This window comes from Canis lupus, chromosome X, assembly GCF_048164855.1.
Source record: "Canis lupus baileyi chromosome X, mCanLup2.hap1, whole genome shotgun sequence".
In the NCBI taxonomy this organism is placed as follows: domain Eukaryota; kingdom Metazoa; phylum Chordata; class Mammalia; order Carnivora; family Canidae; genus Canis; species Canis lupus.
In genome coordinates this window covers 82,066,771-82,091,808 of record NC_132876.1, presented here as the reverse complement: position 1 = coordinate 82,091,808, position 25,038 = coordinate 82,066,771, and the positions used below count along the sequence as shown (strand labels likewise).

Here is a 25,038-nt window from a genome sequence, read left to right as displayed (position 1 = left end):
TCTTTGTTGTCCTATAGGTGGCTGCTGGCAAAGAGATTTTTTTCCTGCCTCCCTAAGCAATTGATCTGTATATAGTAAGCTATACTAAATCAAGTTGGCATTGTGGTATCTCTTGACTTTCCATTTGGCATAGAAATGTACTCAATTAGCAAGTATTTATTTCAGAAATACCCACAAGGATCTGGAATATTTGTGTGTGTGTGTGTGTGTGTGTGTGTGTGTACATGTCAGGAAATTGCCTTTCTTATTAATTGCAGTCTGCATTACAGTGGACTCCAGTCAAAGATGGGTAATGTCCACAGAGGCATCTCCCACAGAAGATGGTATTTAATTGTAAATTGGAAGGATGAAGGAATGAGATTTGGCAAGAAGGAGGAGAAATACCCCTGTTGTAGGCAAAATAAACTGGGTAAAGGTGTAGAAGAGAGGAAAAGGCTACCAAGAAGATTAATTGGGTTAGATCAAAGCATTGGAACAAAACAAGTGACATAAGAAGATATGTAACATAAGTTGAAATAGTAAAATAAGAGTATTTTTCCTGAAGAGTCTTGAGCTTACCTGTAAAAATGGTGCCTAGTTCCTAGGGCAGAGCAGGCATGTACAAGAAGGACTAAACATTTCTTAGCCACTTTAGCAGTATGAGGATTGAAGGACCAAGGGGTACTGTGTTGTGGCCCAGGATATATGTCGCTTGAGGAACCTTAGCAGAAGATGACAGTGGGAAGAAAGGAGTGCATGCTTTATGTGTGTGTGCTAAGCCTTCCTTAGAATCTTTATCCTCCTAATTATCTTTTTGGTGATTTCCAAGCAGATGACCCCATTGGAGGATATTGACAGGAACCACGGTGATCCATTTTTCAACTCAATATATGCCAAGGATATCTTCAGTTACATGAAGGAGAGAGAGGTATGTAGGTGGCTGTTGGAGGGGGAGGATTTCTAGGTTTCATATTCTCATCATTCCATCCTTCAAATGCAAGTTGAAAGGGGAGGTAATAATGACGATTAAAATAATAACAGCAACAACTGACATCTACTGGTAGCTTAGTGTAAGTTAGACATTGGGGGCTAAGGGGTTTATAACATTATCTTCTCCCCATAATTTCATGATGGTATTATTATCTCCTTTTTATAGATTGGAGAAACTGCTAAGAGTCACACAGCTAGTATACAGTAGAGCTGGGATATGGTCTAAAAGTCTGAGTACCTTGAAGCCTGCACTCTAATTGTTGAGGAGACAGTGTCTAGTAGTCTCTGAGTGGCTGCTGTCAGAAATCTTTTGCCCTTTCTATGCAAGTATCTGGCATCATATGTAAAATCACTCTCCAACCTGGTGAAATTTTCTTCCTTCTTTGAGATCTGCCGGTCTCCTTGACCACTAAAATTCATTGACTCCAAGTTTTCTTCTCTCTCTCTCCGGAACAGATGGGACCAAGATTATCTACCAACTAAAATTTTAGCAAGCCATGCATAAGAGGGAGGATGAAAATTTTGTCTTTTCTCTAGAGGCATCATGTTTGGTTAACTGATTCCAGATTCTTCACTTTTTCTAGTACAGCCTGGAGGATGTAAGAAATAACTTTGTTATACTACACATATGGGCCTTAGCTCAGCAGTGTCAGTTTCACTTGGGATCTTGTTAGAAATGCAGAAACCTAGCCCCACCTGGCCTTCTAAATTAGAAAGTGAGTTTTAAAGATCCCCAGGTGCTATGTGTTAAAGTTTGAGAAGCACTGCTCTACATAGCATGGCATTGTGCCTTAGATTAAATTGCAAAGAAGGGGCAGAACCTGTTTGGTATTCATCCAGAGTTTTATATGTGCATTCCTGCCCATATTTCCATTTTCTCCCTGGACTCCTCGATAGCCAACCTGATGCTTGAATATGCTGTGCAACCATTTCCTAAGGATAACTAGAACTTGTCTGGAAAAGGATATTCTGATCTGCCCCTATCTGATACCAGCTGAAAATAATGAATTAGAACTGAAGAAGTTAATTATGTTGTTACAGTTTCTTTTTCTGAGATTAGTTGCAAGTACTTTTTTCATAAGTTACCATTTTTGAACTATAAGAAGAGTTTATGGATTAATATTTCGTTTTTATTGCTTCCAGGAAAAGTTCATACTTAAAGAATACATGAATAAGCAGACTGACATCAGTAGTTGCATGAGGGCCATTCTTGTGGACTGGTTGGTAGAGGTGCAGGTAAGCCTGGCAACTGCTGCTTTAAGGGGCTGCTCTTCTCTTTATTGATTATTCATTCAGTATCACCAGATGCCAAGCATGGTAAAAATTTTCCGGATCTACAGAGCTGACCCATGGTTCCTGCCTTCAGGGAGCTTGTGATCTAGGGGACAGGATAAGACATGCAGAAAGATAAGTAAAATTAAAAAAAGAATATATTAGGTACTATAAGAATGTTATACATAAGATACTATGAAAACTCAGTGGAAGGAGAGAATATTTGTAGAAAAGGCAATGATGGTATGGTAGTTTAATCATTCTCAGAATTTTGTAAAAGTCTATCTAGTGATTTGAATAGAGGTCAGTGACAAAGTCTTTCAAGCTGTGGGTGAGACTGGGTAATAGGAAGGGCAGTGTGGCAGACATGGCAGAACCAGACATGGCAGGAGCTATTTATTCAGGGTTGGATGTTGAGAGAATACTGCTGTGAAAACTTAATTATCAGTTTACACAAAGGAAGGATAGTCCAGAATAGTCCCTGGCACATAGTGGAGTGCCAATAAATATTTGTTGATGAATGGCATTGAATGGCTTGCTATGGAGTTTGTAAGAAAATATAAGGCATAGGCTATGTCCAGAAGAGTCTTAACAATATAATTGGAAAGAAAAGGTAATATAGTTTAATATCCTTTATTGAGTGTCAGAGAGTGGTTCAGAGTCACTTCGAAGTAACAGACTAGGAAAATATGGTAGACATGATATATTTGGATATCAGCAAAGCATGAAAATGCTTCTCATCTTATAGAAATAATGAAGAATAATAAATTAGGTAATAGGATTGCCATGGACTTTGTTCTTTTTTTTTCAAAAAAGATTTTATTTATTTATTCATGAGAGACACACAGAGAGAGGCAGAGACATAGGCAGAGGGAGAAGCAGCCTCCCTGTTGGGAGGCTGATGTGGGACTCCATCCCAGGACCCTGGGATCGCGACCTGAGCCAAAAGCAGATGCTCAACCACTGAGCCACCCAGGTGCCCACCATGGACATTGTTCTAATCAACATTTTTATTAGTGATATAGATGAGAACAGAAAACATACCCTCATCAAATATTGCATGGCATGAGACTTGGAATAGGGTTCAAAATAAATGGATATCAGATAAAATACCTCTATTAGCTGGAATGATGAACTGAATCTTTTTTAAAAAAAACTTTATTGTTATTTTTATTGCACATTCACATTTGTTATAGCAAAGTCATAGATAATTACCTGTGATCCTGCAACTCATGATTATTAATATTTGTGCGTGTATATTATCCCTCCTTTTAAAGTGATGAGCATCTACTTTAGGGGTGCACCTTTAGTGCATGGATCATAAAATCACAAATGCCCAGGTCCCATCCCATACTATCAAATCAGAATTGTGGGAGTGTGTCCCAGGCACATACATATATATTTTTTGTTATTTTAAAACATTTCTTATTACTTTATTTTATTCATCATGGTAAGTATGCTCTTTAATCCCCTTCACCTATTTTACCTATCCCCTACCCACTGCCCCTCTGGTAACCATCAGTTTATTTTCTATAGTTAAGAGTCTGTTTCTTGACTTATCTTTCTCTTTTTTTTCTTTACTTCTTTGTTTTGTTTCTTAAATTCCAAATATGAGTAAGATCATCTGATATTTGTCTTTCTCTCATGGACTGACTACGCTTAGCATAATACACTCTAGCTCTATTCATGTTATTACAAATGGCAAGATTTCATTCTTTTTTATGGCTGAATAATACCCCATTATGTATATGTACCACATCTTCTTTATCCGTTCATCTATTGATAGGCAGTTGGGCTGGTTCCATAGTTTGGCTATTGTAAATAATGCTGCAATAAATATAGGGGTGCATGTATCCCTTTGAATTAATGTTTTTGTATTTTTTGGGTAAAGGGGCATGTATATTTTATAAGGCTCCATAAGTGATGTTAATGTATACCTTTTGATAGAGAATAACATTTCTAGAAAATATGTATACTGTTTTTATAACTCTAATTTTTATATTTTTGAACAGTAAAGTGGACCTTTGGATATATAGTTCTATGAAATTTTAACATTTAATTTTTAAAAGATTTTATTTATTTGAGAGAAAGAGAGCGAGCACAAGCACTCATGAGCAGGGGAAGGACAGAGGAAGATGCACACTACCTGCTGGGGCTCGATCCCAGGACTTCGGGCCCATGATCTGAGCCAAAGGCAGACACTTAACTGACTGAGCCACCCAGGCACCCCAATATTTGTTTTAAAGTAAGATTCACGAGAAGTTGCAAAAAACAACTTAAGGAAGTCTTGTATACCCTTCACCTACTTTCTCCCAATGGTAACATTTTACATAACTATATTATAGTGTCATAATTAAGGTCCACAGGCCTTATTTAAATTTAATCAGTTTTACATGTTTTTATTTGTTGTGTGTATTTAGTCTGTATAGTTTTATCAAACATAAAAATCTTATAAGCAAAAAAAAAATCTTATAAGCACTGCCACTACAGTTGAGATACAAAACTATTCCATTACCACAGAGATCCCTTATGTTACCCTTTTATGGCAACAGCCGTCTTCCTCCCCTCACCCTCCTGTCCCTGGGAACTCCTAATTTGTTTTTCATGTCTATAACTTTATAATTTCATAAATGTTATATAAAGGGAATCACACAGTACATAACCTTTTGAGATAACTTACCATTCACTATAATTCCCTTGAGATCCACCTATAGTGCATGAGTTCTAGTTGCTCTGTATCCTTGTCAGCACTTGGTATTAGTATTTATTAATTTTAGCCATCTAATAGGTGAGTAGAAGAATCTCACCATAGTTTTAATTTGCATTTCATCAAGGGCTAATAATGTTGAACATCATACTCACTTGTCATCCAAATATCCTCTTTGGTGAAGTGTTTTAAGTCTTGCCCATTTTTTTAAATGGGGTAGTTTATTTTCTTTGTATCAAGTTACTGAGAGTTCTTTACATATTCTATATATAAATCCTGTGTTGGATATGTTATTTACAAATATATCCTACCAATCTGTAGCCTTTTTATTCTCTTATTTGGGTCTTTTACAGAGCAAAAGTTTTTAATTTTGATAAAGTCTGGTTTTTCAGGATTTTCTGTTATGGATTGTGCTCTTTAAGGATTCTTTCCCAAAACCTAGGTCATGAATATTTTCTCATATTTTATCTACAAGTTTTATAGTTTTAATATTAAATCTGTAATCCATTTTGAGTTCATTTTATAAATAGTATGAATTTTTAAGGTCGAATCCATTTTTTTAATTATTTTTTTTGCGTATGGCTTTCTGGTTATTCTAACACCATTTTTGGGAAAATATACTTTTTTCCCCACCAAATTTCTTTTACAGCTTTGCCAAAAATCTACTGACCTTATTTGTGTGGATCTATTTCTATACTTATTTCTATACTTTATTCTGTTTTACTGATCTCTGTGTCTGTCACTTTGCCAATATCACACTGTCTTTATTCCTGTATTTTATAGTAAGTCTTAAAACTGGGTAGTGTGATCCTTCCAACTCTTTTTTCCCCCAAATTGTTAGTTATTCTAGTTCCTTTGCTTTTCTATATAATTTTAGAATCAATTTGTCTATATATACAAAAAAATCCTGTTGAGATTTTGATTGGAATTGAGTTACATCTTGTGCAGAAAAGAGTTAACAGGCCAAATACTGCTATCCTTAGAAAGTCCTGTTTTGCAAAGTTGGTCCTTGTCTGGGCATCTGAGAAGTTGACTGGTAAACAGTTTGCTGTACTGCTATAAAAACCTCCCTCAATGATAACTGTGCCTAAACTCTTTGTATAAACAGTGTGGTTTATTATGAGCACCTGCTTTCCTTTTGTGAGTCTGAAATTTGGGGACATACTAAGCAGAGGGTGTTTAAATGACCAGCCCACAGTAAAATCTTAGGCATTGAGTCATTAATGAGTTTCCCTGGTAGGCAGAACTTTACTTGTATTGTCACATCTCCTTCCTGGAAGAATTAAACGTATCCTGAGCAACTGACTCTATTGGGGTAGGATTCCTGAAAGCTTGTATCTGGTTTTTGGCAAGCTTTGCCCATGTTCTCATTTACTTGATTTTGCTTTCTATCTTTTGTTATATAATAATCATAGCTGTGATTATGACTATATGCGGAGTCCTGTGACTAGGAATCACTGTACCTGGAGGTGGTCTTGGGGATCATCAACACACATCTGTAGGTGAATTTGGAAGGAATTGACATCTTTTCTGTGTTGAATCTTCCATATCAATGAATGTGACATGTCTTTCATTTATTTCGGTTATCTTTGATTTCTGTCTTTTTACCATATAGATCCTGTACATGTTTCATTACATTTATACCAAAAATTTTTTTCTTGGATCCATTGTAAATGATATTTTTTAAAATTTAGTTTTCCATTTGTATACTACTGGTATAAAATATTGGAATTGGTGTGTTGACCTTGCTAAAAATTACTTATTCATACTTAGGAGTTCTTTTTTTTTTTTTTTTTTTTTTGGATTTTTTAAATTGGAGATCAATTTGCCAACATATAGTATAACATCCAGTGCTCATCCCGTCAAGTGCCCCCCTCAGTGCCCGTCACCCAGTCACCCCATCCCCTCACCCACCCACTTCCCCTTCCACTACCCCTTGTTCCTTTCCGAGAGTTAGGCGTCTCTCAAGTCCTGTCACCCTCACTGAATTTCCCACTCATTTTCCCCTTTCCCCTTTATTCCCTTTCACTATTTTTTATATTTCCCAAATGAATGAGACCATATGTTTGTCCTTCTACGATTGACTTATTTCACTCAGCATAATACCCCCCAGTTCCATCCATGTTGAAGCAAGTAGTGGGTATTTGTCATTTTTAATGGCTGAGTAATATTCCATTGCATACATATACCATATGTTCTTTATCCATTCCTCTTTCTCTTTTTCAAATTTATTTAATCATGAGGGACACAGAGACAGAGAGGCAGAGGCACAGGCAGAGGGAGAAGAGGGTCCATGCAGGTAGTCCGACGTGGGATTCGACCCCAGGTCTCCAGGATCACACCCTGGGCTGAAGGCAGCACTAAACCACTGAGCCACCGAAGCCGCACTCCATTCCTCTTTCGATGGACACTGAGTCTTTTTCCACAGTTGGCTACTGTGGATATTGCTCCTATAAACATCGGGGTGCAGGTGTCTCGGTTTTTCACTGCATCTGTATCTTTTGGGTAAATACCCAGAAGTGCAACTGCTGGGTCGAAGGGTAGCTCTATTTTTAACTCTTTGAGGAACCTCCATACAGTTTTCCAGAGTGGCTGTACCAGTTCACATTCCCACCAACAGTGCAAGAGGGTTCCCCTTTCTCCACATCCTCTCCAACATTTGTTGTTTCCTGTCATGTTAATTTTCCACATTCTCACTGGTGTGAGGTGGTATCTCATTGTGGTTTTGATTTGTATTGCCCTGATGGCCAGTGATGCGGAGCATTTTCTCGTGTGCTTGTTGGCCATGTGTAGGTCTTCTTTGGTGAAATTTCTGTTCCTGTCTTTTGCCCATTTCATGATTGGATTGTTTGTTTCTTGGGTGTTGAGTTTCATAAGTTCTTTATAGATCTTGGATACTAGCCCTTTTTTTAATTTATTTTTTATTGGTGTTCAATTTACTAACATACAGAATAACCCCCAGTGCCCGTCACCTATTCACTCCCACCCCCCCGCCCTTCTCCCCTTCCACCACCCCTAGTTCGTTTCCCAGAGTTAGCAGTCTTTACGTTCTGTCTCCCTTTCTGATATTTCCCACACATTTCTTCTCCCTTCCCTTATATTCCCTTTCACTATTATTTATATTCCCCAAATGAATGAGAACATATAATGTTTGTCCTTCACCGACTGGCTTACTTCACTCAGCATAATACCCTCCAGTTCCATCCATGTTGAAGCAAATGGTGGGTATTTGTCATTTCTAATAGCTGTCCCGGATACTAGCCCTTTATCTGATATGTCATTTGCAAATATCTTCTCCCATTCTGTAGGTTGTCTTTTAGTTTTGTTGACTGTATCCTTTGCTGTGCAAAAGCTTCTTATCTTGATGAAGTCCCAATAGTTCATTTTTGCTTTTGTTTCCCTTGCCTTCATAGCTGTATCTAGCAAGAAGTTGCCTGTCACAAGTTCAAAAAGGGTGTTGCCTGTGTTCCTCTCTAGGATTTTGATTGATTCTTGTCTCACATTTAGATCTTTTATCCATTTTGAGTTTATCTTTGTGTATGGTGTAAGAGAATGGTCTAGTAGGGATTTACCCCAAAGATACAGATGCAATGAAAAGCTGAGACACCTGCACCCCAATGTTTATAGCAGCAATGTCCACAATAGCCAAACTGTGAAAGGAGCCTCGGTGTCCATTAAAAGATGAATGGATAAAGAAGTTGTGGTATAAATGTATATGCAGTGGAATATTACTCAGCCGTTAGAAACAACGAATACCCACCATTTGCTTTGACATGGATGGAACTGGAGGCTATTATGCTGAGTAAAGCAAGTCAGTCAGAGAAGGACAATCATTATATGGTTTCACTCATACAGGGAATATAAAAAATAGTGAAAGGGATTATAGGGGAAAGGAGAGAAAATGAGTGGGAAAAATCAGAGAGGGTGATAAAACATGGGAGACTTCTAACTCTGGGAAATGAACAAGGGGTAGTGGAAGGGGAGGTGGGTGGGGGGATGGGGTGACTGGGTGATGGGCACTGAGGGGGCACTTGATGGGATGAGCACTGGGTGTTATATGTTGGCAAATCTAACTCCAATAAAAATACATATAAAAAAAAACAAAAAAAATATGGGTTTTACAAAAGTCAGGATAGTAAATTACCTCTGGGCGTAGGAAATGGGATTATAATCAAGGAAGGTTACATGGAAGTATTTTTATGGTTTTAGCCATGTGTAATTTATTGACTTGAGTGATGGTTATATGCATTTCACTTCATAAATATTCATTGAATTGTACAAGTAAGTTTTATGCAGTTTTCTCCATATATGACATATATCATAATGGAAAAAATATATTTTCAAAATATACATTTTACTCCTTTGCTAAAAATAAATAAATAAAATCTGTTCTTAGAAGTAACCCTATTGTGAACATGCATATGCTTCCATAGTTCATAATTGTAGTTTTTTTTCTGTAATAAGGAATATAAGTATTAGATTAAAGCAATGTACATTGAGAATGTTTGTACATATAGGCACTGTCCTTCTGAAATGCCCATTGTACTTATACTGAATAAAATTGATTATTTCATCATCTTACCAAAAGAGAGTGTTATTTTTTTGCCATCTGATAAATGAAAAATTTTAATATGTTTTCTTTAAGTTGATGTATAGTAGCATTGGCATTTTGAGTAGTCAAGCCCATCAGTTTTTTTCTTTATGGTTTTAAGATTTGTTTCTTGCTTAGAAAAGTCTTATCCAGTCATAATTATATCAGTATTTCTCTGAAATTTTTTCTAGAACATTTATAGTTTCATGTTTATGTTTATTTTTTTAATATTTTATTTGAGAGAGAGAGAGAGAGAGAGAGGGAGAACAAACAAGCATAGGGAGTTGACAGAGGGAGAGGGAGAAGCTGAGCAGGGAACCTGATGCGGGTCTTGATCCCACAACCCCGGGATCATGACCTGAGTCGAAGGCAGATGCTTGCCTGAGCCACCCAGGCACCCCTCATGTTCACATTTAAATCTTTGTCTGGAATTTATTTTGATATTGGCGTCAGCATCTATACACCTTCCCCCAATGATTATCCAGTTATTCTAATACCAATTATTGGCTTTCATTAATAACATCTACTGGTTTGAAATGACATATTTTAATTATTATTATTATTTTAAAGATTTTATTTATTTATTCATGAGAGACACAGAGAGGCAGAGGGAGAAGGAGAAGCAGGCTCCATGGAGGGAGCCCTGTGTGGGACTCTATCCTGGGATCGCAGGATTACGACCCCAGTCGAAGGCAGATGCTCAACTGCTGAGCCACCCAGGCGTCCTGACGTATTTTTTATTATTGAAGTATAGTTGACATACATACATAATGTTATATTAATTTCAGATGTACAGCATAGTGATTCAGTGATTCTGTATATTACTCCATGTTCACGATAAGTGTAGTTACCATCTGTTATCATACAGCATTATTACAATATTATTGACTCTATATTCTCTATGCTGTACTTCTCATCTCTGTGACTTGTTTTATAACTGGAATTTTGTCCCTCTTAATCTTTAATCACATATACTTTGTTTATGGTATTTCCAATTATATTCTTTAGTACGTTTGTGCTACTGTTAGTAGTATGCTGTTTTTATGATTATGGCTTTGTAACACATTTATTGCCTCTTATTTTACAAAATACTCATGGTTGCTCTAACACATTAATTCTTCCAGATGAGCTGTAGAATAGTTTTGTTAACTTTTCAATAATAGCATGTTGGGATTAATTCAGGGAGAATTCACAGATTTCACAATATCAAACTTTCCACACCAATTATATTGTATCTGTTCAGTTACAAGGTCTTCTTTTACAATTTTAAATTTTAAAATATTCTCTTCATATTGGTCTTACTGAATTGAAAGGTTTTTCTTGGGTATTGAGGAATTTTTTAATGTTATTTTTAAAAATTTTTTTATTTATTTATGATAGTCACACAGAGAGAGAGAGAGAGAGGCAGAGACACAGGGAGGCAGAGACACAGGCAGAGGGAGAAGCAGGCTCGATGCACCGGGATCCCGACGTGGGATTCGATCCCGGGTTTCCAGGATCGCGCCCTGGGCCAAAGGCAGGCACCAAACCGCTGCGCCACCCAGGGATCCCTTTTTTTTAATGTTATGAATGTTAATCATTTTTTCTTTAAGTTTAAAATTCATATATTGAGAAAGCAGTATTTTTTCTGTACTTATTTGTATTCATCTGCTTTGCTGAACTTAGTTTATTTAGTTTATTCTTGGACTTGATGTGCTTATACTTTATTTAGAATTTTTACTTCTGTATTCACAAATAAGATTCCTTTGTAAGTTTTGGTCACAGGTGCTGTCTTTATTAAGTTGTAGTACCAGGACTATTCTAGCTGGACATAACTAGATAAATTTTCCCATAGTACTAAGTTTAACACAGGAATTATTTTCCCTGTTGAACTGGCCCATGAACTTATTGATGCATGCTACCATTTATGTGTGTCATTTTTTGATAAGTCTAGTGATGATTATTGGCCTACTAAGGATTTATTGCTATTCTTGAGTCATTTTTGTGATTTATATCTTTTTTAAAATCCATCCATCTTATAGGTTTTTCACAGTTATTATCATAGACTGTATATGTATTCCTTTATAATCCTTTGTAATTATTTTTTCATTTAAAATGTGTGTGATGTGTTAGCTTGCTTTTGTGTATTTACATACATGTGCATGATGTCCCTTGCAAAAACTTCATTCAGTTTTCTGGTCAAAGAACCAGCTCATGGATATATGTATAACTTTTCCTTTTTAAAAAATTTATTGACATCTTTCATATTTGTTACTTCACTTAGTTTATTAAGGCTTGTTTTGTTGTTTTCCCTGGCTTCTTAAAATGCATGCTTAGTCTATTTTCATTATTTTGACTCCATAATAAAAACTTTAAAGGTATACATTTTCTTCTAAGTAACAGTTCTGAATACCTCCCATTAATTTGGTAAGCTAGTGTTATAGCTATCTTGTTTTTTTCCTCAATAATCTGTGATTGCAATTTTTAATTCCTCATTGACCTAGGTTTTGTTTTTCAAGAATAGTGTTTACTATTTTTTTCAAAGGTTTATCCTTTTATTGCTGATATCTAGGTTTACTGTACTGTGTGTTTAGAATCTGAGCTGAATGATGATTTCTGTTTTTCTTAAGTTAATGAGATTTTCTTCATGGCTTCAGATATAATGGGTTTTTATAAATGATTAACTGATGTTTATAGAAAATAGGTATTCTCTATAGAATACAAAGATCATTATATCAATTAATTTTGACCTAATAATTATATAATTTATATGCTAATTTATTTTTCTGCTTAACTTATCAAAGTCTGGGATCAGTGTGGTAACCATCTACAATCATTGTTTAGTTAAGTTCTCCTGGCATTTCTTCCTCTCCTCCATTTCACCTTAAATTCTCTACCCTATACAAATTTTTAACTACAAAATTAATACAGATTTATAATGTTTATATATATTCATATATATTTGTGTATATGTATATGAATAAAATCAACCCTTCTTATTCCTCAGAGGTAGTAACTATAAATAATTTAGTGTGTATCCTTCCAGATCCTTTTGTGTATTATCACTTTTAAGTTTTTGACTATCCTTTCTTTAAAAATCTTGAATTTTATGAATAATATATGGATGTACACACATATATGCATATATACACATAAAATACAGCTTTTAAAAGAGTGTGGGTTTTATGATATTTTTGTTATATGAATAGGGTCATGCTGTACACATTGCTCTGTACCTTGCGCTCTCAAGAATGTCTTAGTGACCTTTCAATATAATCATAGGGCAGCCCTGGTGGTGCAGCGGTTTAGCGCCGCCTGCAGCTCAGGGCGTGATCCTGGAGACCCTGGATCGAGTCCCACGTTGGGCTCCCTGCATGGAGCCTGCTCCTCCCTCTGCCTGTGTCTCTGCCTCTCTCTCTCTAGCTGTGTCTCTATGAATAAATAAAATCTTAAAAAAAAAGTCAATATAATCATAGATCTACTTTATTCTTTTAAAGTATTGCATCATATTCTTTTATATGGATATAGTTCTTTATTTAGTTAATCAACCCCTCTAGTGTACCTGACCTATTAATTAATTGCCTCTCAAGTAAAATGAGACAATTTGCACACTTTTAGTTTATTTCTGCTTCTATCTTTATAGAATAAAAATAATGGATCTAAAAGTGATCCATATTATTATTTAATACATTACCTTCCTACAAATAATCATTTTTGACATTTCTAGATGTAGATATATTTTCCTTAATTTTGTCCAGTGTATTGTGAATCCTTTCAAGTCTGAAGATTCAATCTTTCTTTAGCTCAGAGAAAATTTTTTAAAGATTTTATTTATTTATTCATGAGAGACACAGAGAGCAAAGCAGAGACATAGGCAGAGGGGCAGAGGGAGGAGGCTCCCCGTGGAGAGCCTGACGTGGGACTTGGTCCCAGGACCCCAGGATCATGGCCTGAGCTAAAAGCAGACGCTTAACCACTGAGCCACCCAGGTGCCCCTGAATTTTTTTTTGAAAGATAACTTTTTATTACTTTTATGTACAGAAAATTCAGCAGCATACACTTAGCCCAGTTTGGTAGCCAGTTCTTTAGCCTTTGTCTTTTCCAACTTGGCAGTGTGATCCACTGACTTTGGACCTAGGACATTGCCTGTCCAGTGACAGTGGATCTCAACATGCCTGTCATTGGAATTGGTCCCAAGAGCTTCCACCAGCTTAGCCAGAGCTGCTTTGTATTCTGAGCTAACCTGTGTGAAGGCAGCAGTGCTGCAGGTCTTCCCGTGGACCAGACACCTCAGCCTGGCCTTCCCCTTGATAATGCAGTAGGGAACCTCCATCTTAAGACGCAGGGCAGGCAGGAAGACAACCAGCTCAATGGGATCCACATCATGTGCAATCACTACCAGCTGAGCCTTCCTGTTTTCCATCAAGGTGGTGAACGTATTAATCCCAGCTTGGGGATCCCTGGGTGGCACAGCGGTTTGGTGCCTGCCTTTGGCCCAGGGCACGATCCTGGAGACCCGGGATCGAATCCCACGTCGGGCTCCCAGTGCATGGAGCCTGCTTCTCCCTCTGCCTGTGTCTCTGCCTCTCTCTCTCTCACTGTGTGCCTATCATAAATAAAAAAAAATAATAATAATAATCCCAGCTTGAAGAACAGGCAGCTTCTTAGTGGGGACATCCTCTTTGCCAGCAGCTTTCTTCTCAGCCTGGGCCAACAATCTGTTGCTTCTCTTGCTTTGTTTTTCATCTGTATTTGTGAGCCAGTGTAAGCAGTCGAGTAGCCGTTTGGTGGTCCAAGGCCTGGATGAACTGGCAGGAGGCACTTTTAGAAGTTTATAATGAATAGCTCTTTGCTGCTGTAGCTGGAGGTAGTGGGGTCATTTGACAAAGCAAGTGAGGACCCTTTTGGGCTGGGTGTCCTGTCTGATGTCAGAATTCTTGGACCTTTTCTAATATGGAGGATTGACTACCTTCTTGGCTTCCTGCTTCTTCACAACAGCAGGGGCTGGGGCTACCTTCTTCTGCTTAACCTTCTTTCCTTTCAGCTTCTTGGATGACTAGAGGAGAGACTGGCTCAGAGAAATTTTTACCTATTATTTATTATTTCTCTTCGCCTCTTATCTCATTCTAAGTGTGTATGTGTGTGCGTGCACATGTGCATCTCCAGAATCTATTCTTTTGTCTCAGGTTTTCATTCATTATCTTCAACTCTCTCATACCTCTCAGTTCTGGGAGAATTTCTTAAAGCAGCCTTTGGAATCATTGATTTGATTTGTCATAACTTAATGTACTATTCACTTACTCTGTTACATTTTTAATTAAGTAATTGCTTTTCCATCAGAAACCAGTCTTTCTGGATCCTGGTGTGTTCTCTTCATAGATTCAGTGTCCTCTCAGATATTGTTGAGAGTATACTTTTTACAAGTTTATTTCAGTTCTTTGAAGTGAAAAGGTTTCATAAGTAAATACTTGCTCTGGTTTCTCAGAACGTTTCTTCTTGAAAAATTACTTGTTCTTTTTCATATAAATGGGTGATTTTCTCCATTTATTCATCTTTGCAGAAGATGGTCTATTGAGTTTTGGAATTTGAGATAAGTTTTGTCAAGTTTGTCTCCTCCTTTTTTTATATGTATATTTTTTATTGGAGTTTGATTTGCCAACATATAGTATAACACCCAGTGCTCATCCCATCAAGTGCTCCTTTCAGTGCCCGTCACCCAGTCACCCCATTCCCTCTACCCACCTTCCCTTCCACTACCCCTTGTTCATTTCCCAGAGTTAGAAGTCTCTCAGGTTTTGTCACCCTCTCTGATTTTTCCCACTCATTTTCTCTCCTTTCCTCTATAATCCCTTTCACTATCTTTTATATTCCCCATATGAGTGAAACCATATAATGATTGTCCTCTGACTGACTTACTTCACTCAGCATAATAGCCTCCAGTTCCATTCACATCGAAGCAAATGGTGGGTATTTGTCATTTCTAGTGTCTGCTAAGAGTAATATTTATATTTTCCATCATTATTTATTTATTACTTCCCTTTTGTTTCTTCTTACCCATCCCCAGATAAGGAGCATTAGAAAGAGCATTTATGAAGCATTAGAAGGATGTGCTAGCCAAAGGCAGCTGTGAGGGAGAGACCCTTGCTTACAGGGCTGAAAGGTTTCTTGTCTTTGTTGTAGCTGCTTGAATTATCCAGATCACTGCTGCTTTTCTCTAACTGGCACCAAGTTAGGCTCCTCATTTGGAGCCTGAGGCTGAGGGGACAGAAAACCATATCATGTGAAGAATAGTTAGAGGAAGTCTAGTTATTTGGTCTAGAATGGAAATTTATGGGAATCATGGTAACTGTCTTCAGAAGCTAACGGGCTGTCACAAGAACAATTAGACTTGCTCTATGTAGTTCTGAGTGGTAGAATTGTTAGTAGAATACTGTCTTCTATTCAAGGAAGGAGGATTGCTATAACTGACACTGCTGCTGATTGGAATATTTATTGCCTCCAGATTTCAACTGTTCATTCAGATACTATCTACACTTTAGATGTTACCATTTCATAAAATGCGTTAGTTACATGGGTGGCCAAGTGCCTAAGAGAGATACTGGAAAGAGGCTATACAAGCATTGGCTTTGTCATTTATTCACAGAGGTTATCATCCTTGGAGAACTGCTACTTTCCATTCTTATTGTCTTTTTTGGGTAATTATTTGACCTCAATTTCTTGATACTTAAGATGGTAATCATTACCCTTCATCTGCATGAACTCTCTCCATCTCTTTCTTAGGACATTCCTTTGGAAGATGTGATAGGCAGAATAATATGTTCACGTCCTAATTCCTAGAACTTAGAATGTTACTTTACATGGCAAAGGGAAATTAAGATAGAATATGGAAATAAGATTGTAAACAGCTGGGATCCCTGGGTGGCGCAGCGGTTTGGCACCTGCCTTTGGCCCCGGGGCGCGATCCTGGAGATCCGGGATCGAGTCCTGCATCGGGCTCCCGGTGCATGGAGCCTGCTTCTCCCTCTGCCTGTGTCTCTGCCTCTCTCTCTCTCACTGTGTGCCTATCATGAATAAATAAAAAAATTAAAAAAAAAAGATTGTAAACAGCTAAATTTAAGATAGGGTGATTATGGAGATCCCTTGGTGGCTCAGTGGTTTAGCACCTGCCTTTGGCCCAGGGTGTGATCCTGGGGTCCCTAGATCGGGTCTCACATCGGGCTCCCTGCATGGGGCCTCCCTCTGCCTGTGTCTCTGCTTTTCTGTGTGTGTGTGTCTCATGAATAAATAAATAAGATCTTAAAAAAAAAAGATAGGGTGATTATCCTGGATTATCCAAGTGGACCAAATATAATTACAAAGGTTCTTAAATGTGGAAGAGGGAGGCAGAGAGTAATTTCAGTGTGAGAAAGACTCAACTGGCCATTGCTGGCCTTGGGGGATGGAAGGGACCACAAACCAAGGAATGTGGGCAGATTGTGGAAGTTAGAAGGATTTTTCTACTGGAACCTCTAGAAAGAAACACAGCCCTGTGAACACCTCAATTTTTGTTTTTTTAGTCCAGTGAGTCTCATTTTGGACTTTTGACCTTGAGATCTGTGAGATAATGAATATGTATTGTTTTAAGCCACTCTGTATGTGGTAATTTATTACATTGCAATAGGAAACTGATAAGGATGGATTTCTGAGAAAATTCAAAGCCATATCTCAGGAACACTAAGAACAGCTTCTTAGTGTTTCTGTTATTCAGAAATTCAATGCATCTGTTGCTGACCTCATGTCTTCAGCCATCTTCTGATAATCATTCACCTATGCAAATATACATCCATTCCTCTGATGCTTCTTACTGACCTACTTTTTGAACATCTAGGCTTCGGTCAATAAGCATAGCCTATATAAAAGGAGGCCCAATGAAGTAAGCAAATTTTACCCGGAAGGTGATTTCAACTCAGTATAAGGAAGAATTTTCCATTAAAACCATTCAAAGACAGATTCAGCTGTATTTGGAGGTTCTATAGCAGGAACTGAACAGTATTTGGGGGAGACATTAAAGAGAAGATTCCTGCATTGGTTGAAGTGTTGGGTTAGTGTAATTTTGTTGCTCTTGAATCTAAGAACCTAAGGGATTGAGAGGAAGATGCATTACTGAGGTTTGGGTAGGACCCTTGTGTGTAATGCAGATTGTGTCTACACAAGGTTTCTAGGCAAGACAAAAGTGGATGATGGAATCTAGCTCATACCATTTGTCAAGCTGTACATTCTGGCCGTGGAGCTGCTCTGCCTTGAGGCAGGGCACCTTTTGCTAATTCATATAAAGGTATAGTTTACTTAATAAAATTTGTGCCTGCAGGGCTGCATTCACCCAAAGAAGTCACTTTTTTCCCTAATATGCACAATAGTGCCATATAGGCCAGAACTAACACTGGGTCTAGAATTACAGGAGGTGGTTTCTTGGAGTTGGCAAAGCCAAGGTAAGGATAGAGAAGAGAAAAAAGGGAAGGAGGATTATACTACTAATGCTTTAATCTCATTCTGGCTTCTCCCTCAGCTCACTTCCAAATGGTGCTATTGGTCCTTTCTCCCAATCCGTATCTTCTAATAGCATATCTATTTGGGAAGAGACACTAGTAAACGAATAATAAACAGGTCTCTGTTTTTTAGAGGTAAATGACATAATCTCTTTGGGGGAGTTCACTGTATAATGTAGTAGCAAATGGGGAGAGCAAGAACCTAAGTATTGTAGCTCAAGGGAAGAGGGTGTGTTCACCCAAGGTGCTCAAAGAGAAGGCAGAGCATCTCTCTCTGATTTATAAGACTGGTCATCTACCTAAATGTGTAGGGATGGATAATGCCAGCGTCCTCAAAGGCACAGGAGATCTAGCCAGGCATCTAGCTGAAGCAGTTCCCACATTCAGAGCTGAGTCTCAGCTGGCCAGGTCTGGTAGTTCTACTGTCCTCAATGCCACAGACCAGGTAGTTCTATCTATTGGATGTGACATTGGGGGCGGGGGGGACGGTATGGCAGATTCCTGTTTGTGTATTCCTCCAGATGACCTTTGAGATGAGTCACGAGACCCTGTACTTGGCAGTAAAACTGGTGGATCACTACCTTATGGAGGTAATATGCAAGAGGGATAAGCTACAACTCCTTGGTTCCACTGCGTTTCTGATTGCAGCAAAATTTGAGGTGAGTCTGAGTTCACAGAGCCTGGAGAAAATTAATCCGGTTTCTATCCAAGTCCAATATATATGTATGTATATATGTGTGTATATATGTACATATATGTGTGTATGTATCCCATACATGTATCTACACACATGCATTTACATTTGCATATATATGCACCTGTGTGTGTGTATAATTACATATATATACCCACAAATAATATTTCCTACCTTTTTTTGTGTCTTTCTTAGCAGAGGCACTGGTTTTGGGTGGCAGTGGTGGTATATTTGTTTCCTGATGACTGCAGGGTTCTTTCATTCTTCTTTGAAGATGTGTGTAGGTGGGCATGCACCTAGTTAAATACATTGTTCTTTGTAAATCTTCCTCCTGATCCACAATTCTCTGCCCACCCTGCATTTCTTTTTCTTTCAACCAACTTCATTTCCACCTAGTGGGATCTTGAACTGCATATATAAGAAAGCAGTTCCAAACCTGGGTGCTGGCAACATTTAAGAGAACACGGCCTCCTACAGATGGTAGTGAGTTCAGATGAAATAGTTATATTTAAAGTATCATATAAAAGAAAGTGGCTGTCTTTCTTTCTTCCTTCTTCTTTCTTTCTTTCTTTCTTTCTTTCTTTCTTTCTTTCTTTCTTTCTTTCTTTCTTTTCATTCTTTTCATTCTTTTCATTCTTTCATTCTTTTACTCTTTCTAACATTTATCCATTCACCTTAGAGAGAGGAAGAGAGTGGAAGGAGGGGCAGAGGGAGAGCTAGAATCCCGAAGCAGACTCCCCATTGAACAGGGCTTGATCCCAGGATCCCCAGATCATGACCTGAACTAAAATCAGGAGTTGGCCGCCTAACCGACTGAGCCACCAAGGTACCCTGCTGGCCTTTCTTTCATAACCGTAATCCATCTAATTTCTCTTATTTTTCCCCTCTTCCTCAGATGCTAAATGATCTTGCTCAGCTGTGATTTTTCCATAGATAGGCTACTGGTATGAAACCTTAGGGTTTAGAAGCAGAGAGGTAGCAACTTTTACTGAATTCAGAGAGCTTTAGAACTGTGGGGGTTTTTTGTGCTCCCTCACTTGCCCCCCCCCATTTTATCCTTAAATTCTTGCCTCCCTCCCTTCTTCACTCCCTCACTCACTACCTAGGTCCTTACCTCCCTCCCTCATTCCAGTCCCCCCTCATTTGCTTCTTACTTGTCTCCCTCTCTCCCTCCCTTTCTTGTAGCTCTTGCTTCACTTCCACCCTTGCTCCCTAACTCCATTCTTTTTTCTAGCCTTCTCTCAGCCCCTCTGTCATCCCTCCCTTCATTCTTCCATCCTTGCCTTGTGCACTCATTCACTACAAACTCTGTTTCCTCCTTGTTGTATCTCCCCCCCGCCACTGGTTTTCCCCTCCCCTCCTCCCATCCTTACTCTATCCACTCCTCCTCCTGTGTCTCTGTTCCTGCCACCTCCTTCTACCACCCTCCCTCACTCTATCCCATTCCATCCTCTTCCTCCTACCTCCCCCTCCCTCCTTTACTTCTTTCTTCCCCTTCTCCCTGCCTTTGCTCTCTTCCCTCTGTCCCATCTCTCCTCACTCCCCACCTCAGTCCTTTCATGCTGCACTCCCTTCCCCTCTTTTACTTCCCCCTTCCATCCTCTCCATCCTCCCTTTTCTGTTCATCCTTTCTCTCCCTTCTGCACATGCTCCTTCCCTCTCTACCTCCCACACTTGCTTCCTAGTACCCTGGCACCATGACTCCCTCTAATTCTAGCTGCCTCCCACCTTCCTTCTCTCCTCTCCTTCTTCTCTTGTTTCTTCTCTCCTCCCTCCTTCCCTTGCTTCTTTCCTCACTGTTTCCCTATGGGATTCACTTCCTTCCCTACTAACTTGCTCCCTGGCTCCCCCTCACTGTCTGCTCCCTCCAAGCTCCCCCTCTTGATAGCTACCTCTCCAGTGTTCACTTCCTCCCACCTGTTATCACTTGCTCCCTTCTATCCTCTTTCCATCTCTCTTTTTCCCTGTCTTCCCTGACTTACTTCCCTCCCTCTGTCCCTTCTTCCCTCACTAGCCTCCTCCCTCCCTTTCTCCCTTACTCTTCTCTCACTCTCTCCCTTGCTCCCCTCCTTTGCTGCTTCCCCTCTGGCTCATTTCCTTGCCTGATCACTCACTCCCTGGTTCATTCCTTTCTCTCCTTCCCTCACTCCTTCCTTTTTTCTCTCCTATTTCCTCCTCCTACCTAGGGCCATCCTTGTGGCTTATCACAAGGTACTAAGTACTAAGGTACTAAATACTCCATGCCTCAGCTTCATGGGGGTTAAAAAGAAGTTGAGGGTCCTTGGCCAACAGCAGAAGGAGGAGCAGAGTGCAAAGAGGTACTTCTTAGCAAATCTGGGAACCAGAAGTACCCCTGTTCTGGTTATCAGAGTGAAGGGCCCCCACTGTTTTTTGGAGAAGGGGTCTTCCCTTCACAGGATTGACAAGTACAGAAACACTTCTGCAAAGGGAAGTATGAAAATGTTATGAGAAGAGAAGAGAGGAAGGAACCACTGGTGAGTCAGGCAAAGAAAGGGAGAGTTTTCTTGCCCTAGTGTTTTTGATATGTTGCTGTGTGAACTGGAGCAATTGGCTCCCTCTTTCTGTGCCTCAGTCTTCTTGTCTGCAAAACTAGAGAGTTGGTCTAGTCTGAGATCACAAAATAGACAGAGAAAGGCATGGGAAGAATGTTGGGGTGGACAGTTAGATGGAGCTGGATAAGAGATTCAGCGGTCTTCCTGCTTACTAGTCTTCTTCCCCAAACCAAGATTCAAACCTGCAGAAGGCAGGGCATATCAAAGTGCTTCCCAGATGGGGGTTGTTCTGACCCTTGGCCTGGTCTGGATCTTCCCAATGTAGCCCGCAAGCGTATCCTCCCACCTTCTTCAGTCCTCAGTCTCTGCTTAGGCTTTTAGTGCCTGTCTGCCTGTCTCTCACTGCCTGCTACCTCAGTAATGCCCCTTCCCAAACATCCCTATTCATTTTTTAGACTGGGAAACAGAGTGCAGGCTTATTTTCCATCTCTAGCTCTGCTTTCTGTGGCCGTCTTTCCTCCGTTCCCCCAGAGTAAGTCTTAGATTTCCTGTTTCAGAATTTCACTCATTAAAAGACTGATCATTGGGATCCCTGGGTGGCTCAGTGGTTTAGAGCCTGCCTTTGGCCCAGGGCGTGATCCTGGAATCCTGGGATCGAGTCCCACGTTGGGCTCCCTGCATGGAGCCTGCTTCTCCCTCTGCCTGTGTCTCTGTCTCTGTGTGTGTGTGTGTCTCTTGTGAATAAATAACTAAAATCTTAAAAAAAAAAAAAGACTGATCATTGCTACCGGTTCCTATGCCATATTATGCCACTTCTAACAGTGTGAAAATCTACCCCCAAAAGCCCTATTCTGTCTCCAGTGGTGCAAATGTGGGGAAGATCTCTCCTATGTCTCTGATTTTGTTTTTCAGATGGGCCACTCAAATTAACCAGAATTTTGCTCTCAGAGCTACCCTGAAGGTTTATGCTGGGAAATGTTATTGCCTCCTATCTTTTGCTTCTCTCCCCCACTGCCTTTTATCTCAAGGCAGAGTGGAGTGGCCTTTTGCCTGATTATGACTATCTCTCCTCTCCACCCCTAGGAGCCCTGCCCACCTTGTGTGGATGACTTCCTATATATCTGTGATGATATTTATCAGCGACATGAGATGCTCAGCATGGAAATCAGCATCCTGCAAACTCTTAAATTTGATATCAACATTCCCATCGCCTATCATTTCTTGCGCAGATATGCTAGGGTAAGAGGGAGGAGGTACATCCTTATTCTCCCACTACTGGGTTAGTCCCCTCCATACCCAGAGTGGCTGTGTGAGTGGTAGGAAAGGAGTAAGGGGCAACGTGGGGGCAGGGGAATTTCTTCTTCAATCCAGCTTCCTAGATTGATAATCTTTATGAAGTGTGTGTGAGGGGGAACAAAATAGAAGATTTTCCTGGTGTGTCTTTAAGTTCTGAGGTGAAGGCAGCATGGGGGGGGGTGCGGAGAAGATTCTTTGGTAGGAAGGGACATGTGGGAAGTTTGGGGGAGATGCTGGTAAGGTTCTCTTCCTTCATCTGAGTATTGGTTACAGGGGAGGTCACTTTATAATTATGTATTCTACAAGTACATGGGTGTACTTTTCTCTACGTATGTGTTATAGGTTATCATTTTTAAAAAAAGATTCAAACAAGAAAAGGAAAATTCCTTTGAAGCATGTGATATTTTCTAGGGTGGAGCCACATGCAAAGTTACAGTTGGGCTTTGGCTCTTCAAAGGATCACTTGCAAAGAAAGAGGAGGTGGGGGAGGGTACCGCAAGGACAATGGATAATTTGGTTAAAAACTCTAAAGGTAGGAAATCCTATTGGCCAATTTCAGAATCCCCGGCCTAAAGGTTCTGTGCTTCGGGGGGTGGGGTCCTTAATGTGAATCATGGTAGCTGGAGAGGTAAATTTAGGCCTGAGGTGTGGGATAACTGGAGAGTGTGAGTACAGGGGATCTTCTGCTTGGTGCTGCTTTTCTGAATTGATTGCTGAGCCAGTCTTCTTGCTACCTTTAGTGTCTGCATGCCAGCATGAAGACACTGACTTTGTCCCGCTTCATCTGTGAGATGACTCTGCAAGAATACGACTATGTCCAGGAGAGGGCTTCCAAGCTAGCTGCTGGCTCCTTCCTCCTGGCCCTCTACATGATGAAGCTCAGATACTGGGTAAACACTTTTTGGGGGCATGGGGTAGAGATTTAAAAGCACAGAGTCAGCAACCTAAGTGTGGATTGATAGATGAATGAATAAAGATGTGGTATACACACACACACACACACACACACACAGAGAGGAATATTACTTAGCTATAAAAAAGAATAAAATCTTACCATTTGTGACAACATGGATGGACCTAGAAGGTATTATACTATGTGAAATATGTTAGAGAAAGGCAAATACTGTTTTATGTCACTTATATGTGGGATCTAAAACAAAAAAACAGATGCAGATTCATAAATATGGAGAACAAACTGGTGAGAAGAGGAGGTAGAGGAATGGGTGAAATAGTTGAAGAGCATTAAAAGGTATAAATTTCTGGTTACAAAGTAAGTATGTCTTGGGGACACAAAGTACAGCATAGGTAGTATAGTCAGTAACATTATAATGTTGTATGGTGACAGATGTTGACTACACTTATGGCGAGCACATTTTGTAATGTATATAAATGCTGAATCACTATGTTATACACCTGAAACTAATGTAGTATTGTATGTTACCAGTACTTCAGTTAAAAGCAAGAAAACACAGGGTAAATTCAGGAGAAAGGTGTAAAGTTAGGGTCATGGGAAGCTTGGTGATAAAATTGGCATGTACCCATAGTTATAAATTCTTTGACATCTCAACGTGTTAGGAGCCTGGCTGCCTGAAGGGTTTTTACAGCAATGGTTTTTAATAATTTTATTTTTCTTAGTCACAGTAAAGCTTTGTTCCTAAAAAAGCTTACTTGAAAGTCCAGTATCAGAAAACAGATGACTATGGAATAATTCTGGTTGCAGTAGGCAGTGGGATGGGCTGCCTTCTTACCTGACCCCATTTTGCCCCTGCCCCTTGCAGTCCTCCCAGCAAAGTTGCCCCCCCCCACTCCCCCCAAGAGAGCTCATTGGAACAGAATTTGAGAAACACAGTACCGGAGAACAAAGTTGTGAAAGCAAATGTCCATGTGTATAATGGGCAACTCAGAGGTATAGTATAGTGGTCTTCTCTGAAGAGGAAGGCCCCTAAAGCCTCCTTCCCCAGTGCAAATAAAACTCACTCCAGCCTAGAAATCCAGCAGCCACTACTGTTGGGAAAACCTCTGTGTACCGAGAAAGACTCCTATCAACAGTTGTGTGAACTTGGACAAGTCATACTGAAGTGTCTTGGGACAGGGAAAGCATTCAGTCAATCGCAGTGATGATAATGAAAAGGGAAAAAATGGCTAGCATTTATTCAGTGCTTAGACAGTGATCTAAGCACCCTGTGTATTAACTCATTTAATCTTTATAAGATCAGTACTATTACTCCTACTTTACAAATAAGAAATAACTTCCCATATTTTGCTAATGAGAGGCAGAGCTAGTCTTTGGGGATTAGGAGTAGTGTTTAAATTGTATGCCTATCGTATAATCAGAATTGATGTGGCCACAGCTTTGGAACTCTAGCCCTAGACGCCCCATGCTGTGCCAGGCTTTGATCTTTGGATCCTAGGGAAATGTGATAGGTTCTCAGGGGAACAACTAAGAGACTCAGGGCAGCAAACTACTTGTAGAAATATTTCTGTGTTTTAAT

The 25,038-nt window shown here is 39.5% G+C and overlaps 1 protein-coding gene and 1 pseudogene across 7 annotated transcripts in view; one reads left to right on the top strand and one right to left on the bottom strand.

Moving 5' to 3' along the window:
- Positions 1 to 25,038, top strand: part of CCNB3 (cyclin B3) — a 90,055-nt gene that overhangs the window by 34,751 nt on the left and 30,266 nt on the right. For 6 of the 7 annotated variants that reach the window (XR_012026458.1, XM_072816706.1, XM_072816705.1 and 3 more), the window contains exons 6-10: positions 812 to 907; positions 2,113 to 2,205; positions 18,565 to 18,702; positions 22,334 to 22,489; positions 23,287 to 23,436. Coding sequence is in view for 5 of the 7 variants with exons in the window: in XM_072816706.1 (XP_072672807.1) it covers positions 812 to 907; positions 2,113 to 2,205; positions 18,565 to 18,702; positions 22,334 to 22,489; positions 23,287 to 23,436 (633 nt within the window). In the remaining 2 variants the exon portion in view is untranslated. Of the gene's footprint in view, positions 1 to 811; positions 908 to 1,425; positions 1,569 to 2,112; positions 2,206 to 18,564; positions 18,703 to 22,333; positions 22,490 to 23,286; positions 23,437 to 25,038 lie in introns of those variants that run through there. The other variant, XR_012026459.1, reaches the window with a different exon arrangement.
- Positions 13,579 to 17,306, bottom strand: LOC140627829 (large ribosomal subunit protein eL8-like; annotated as a pseudogene).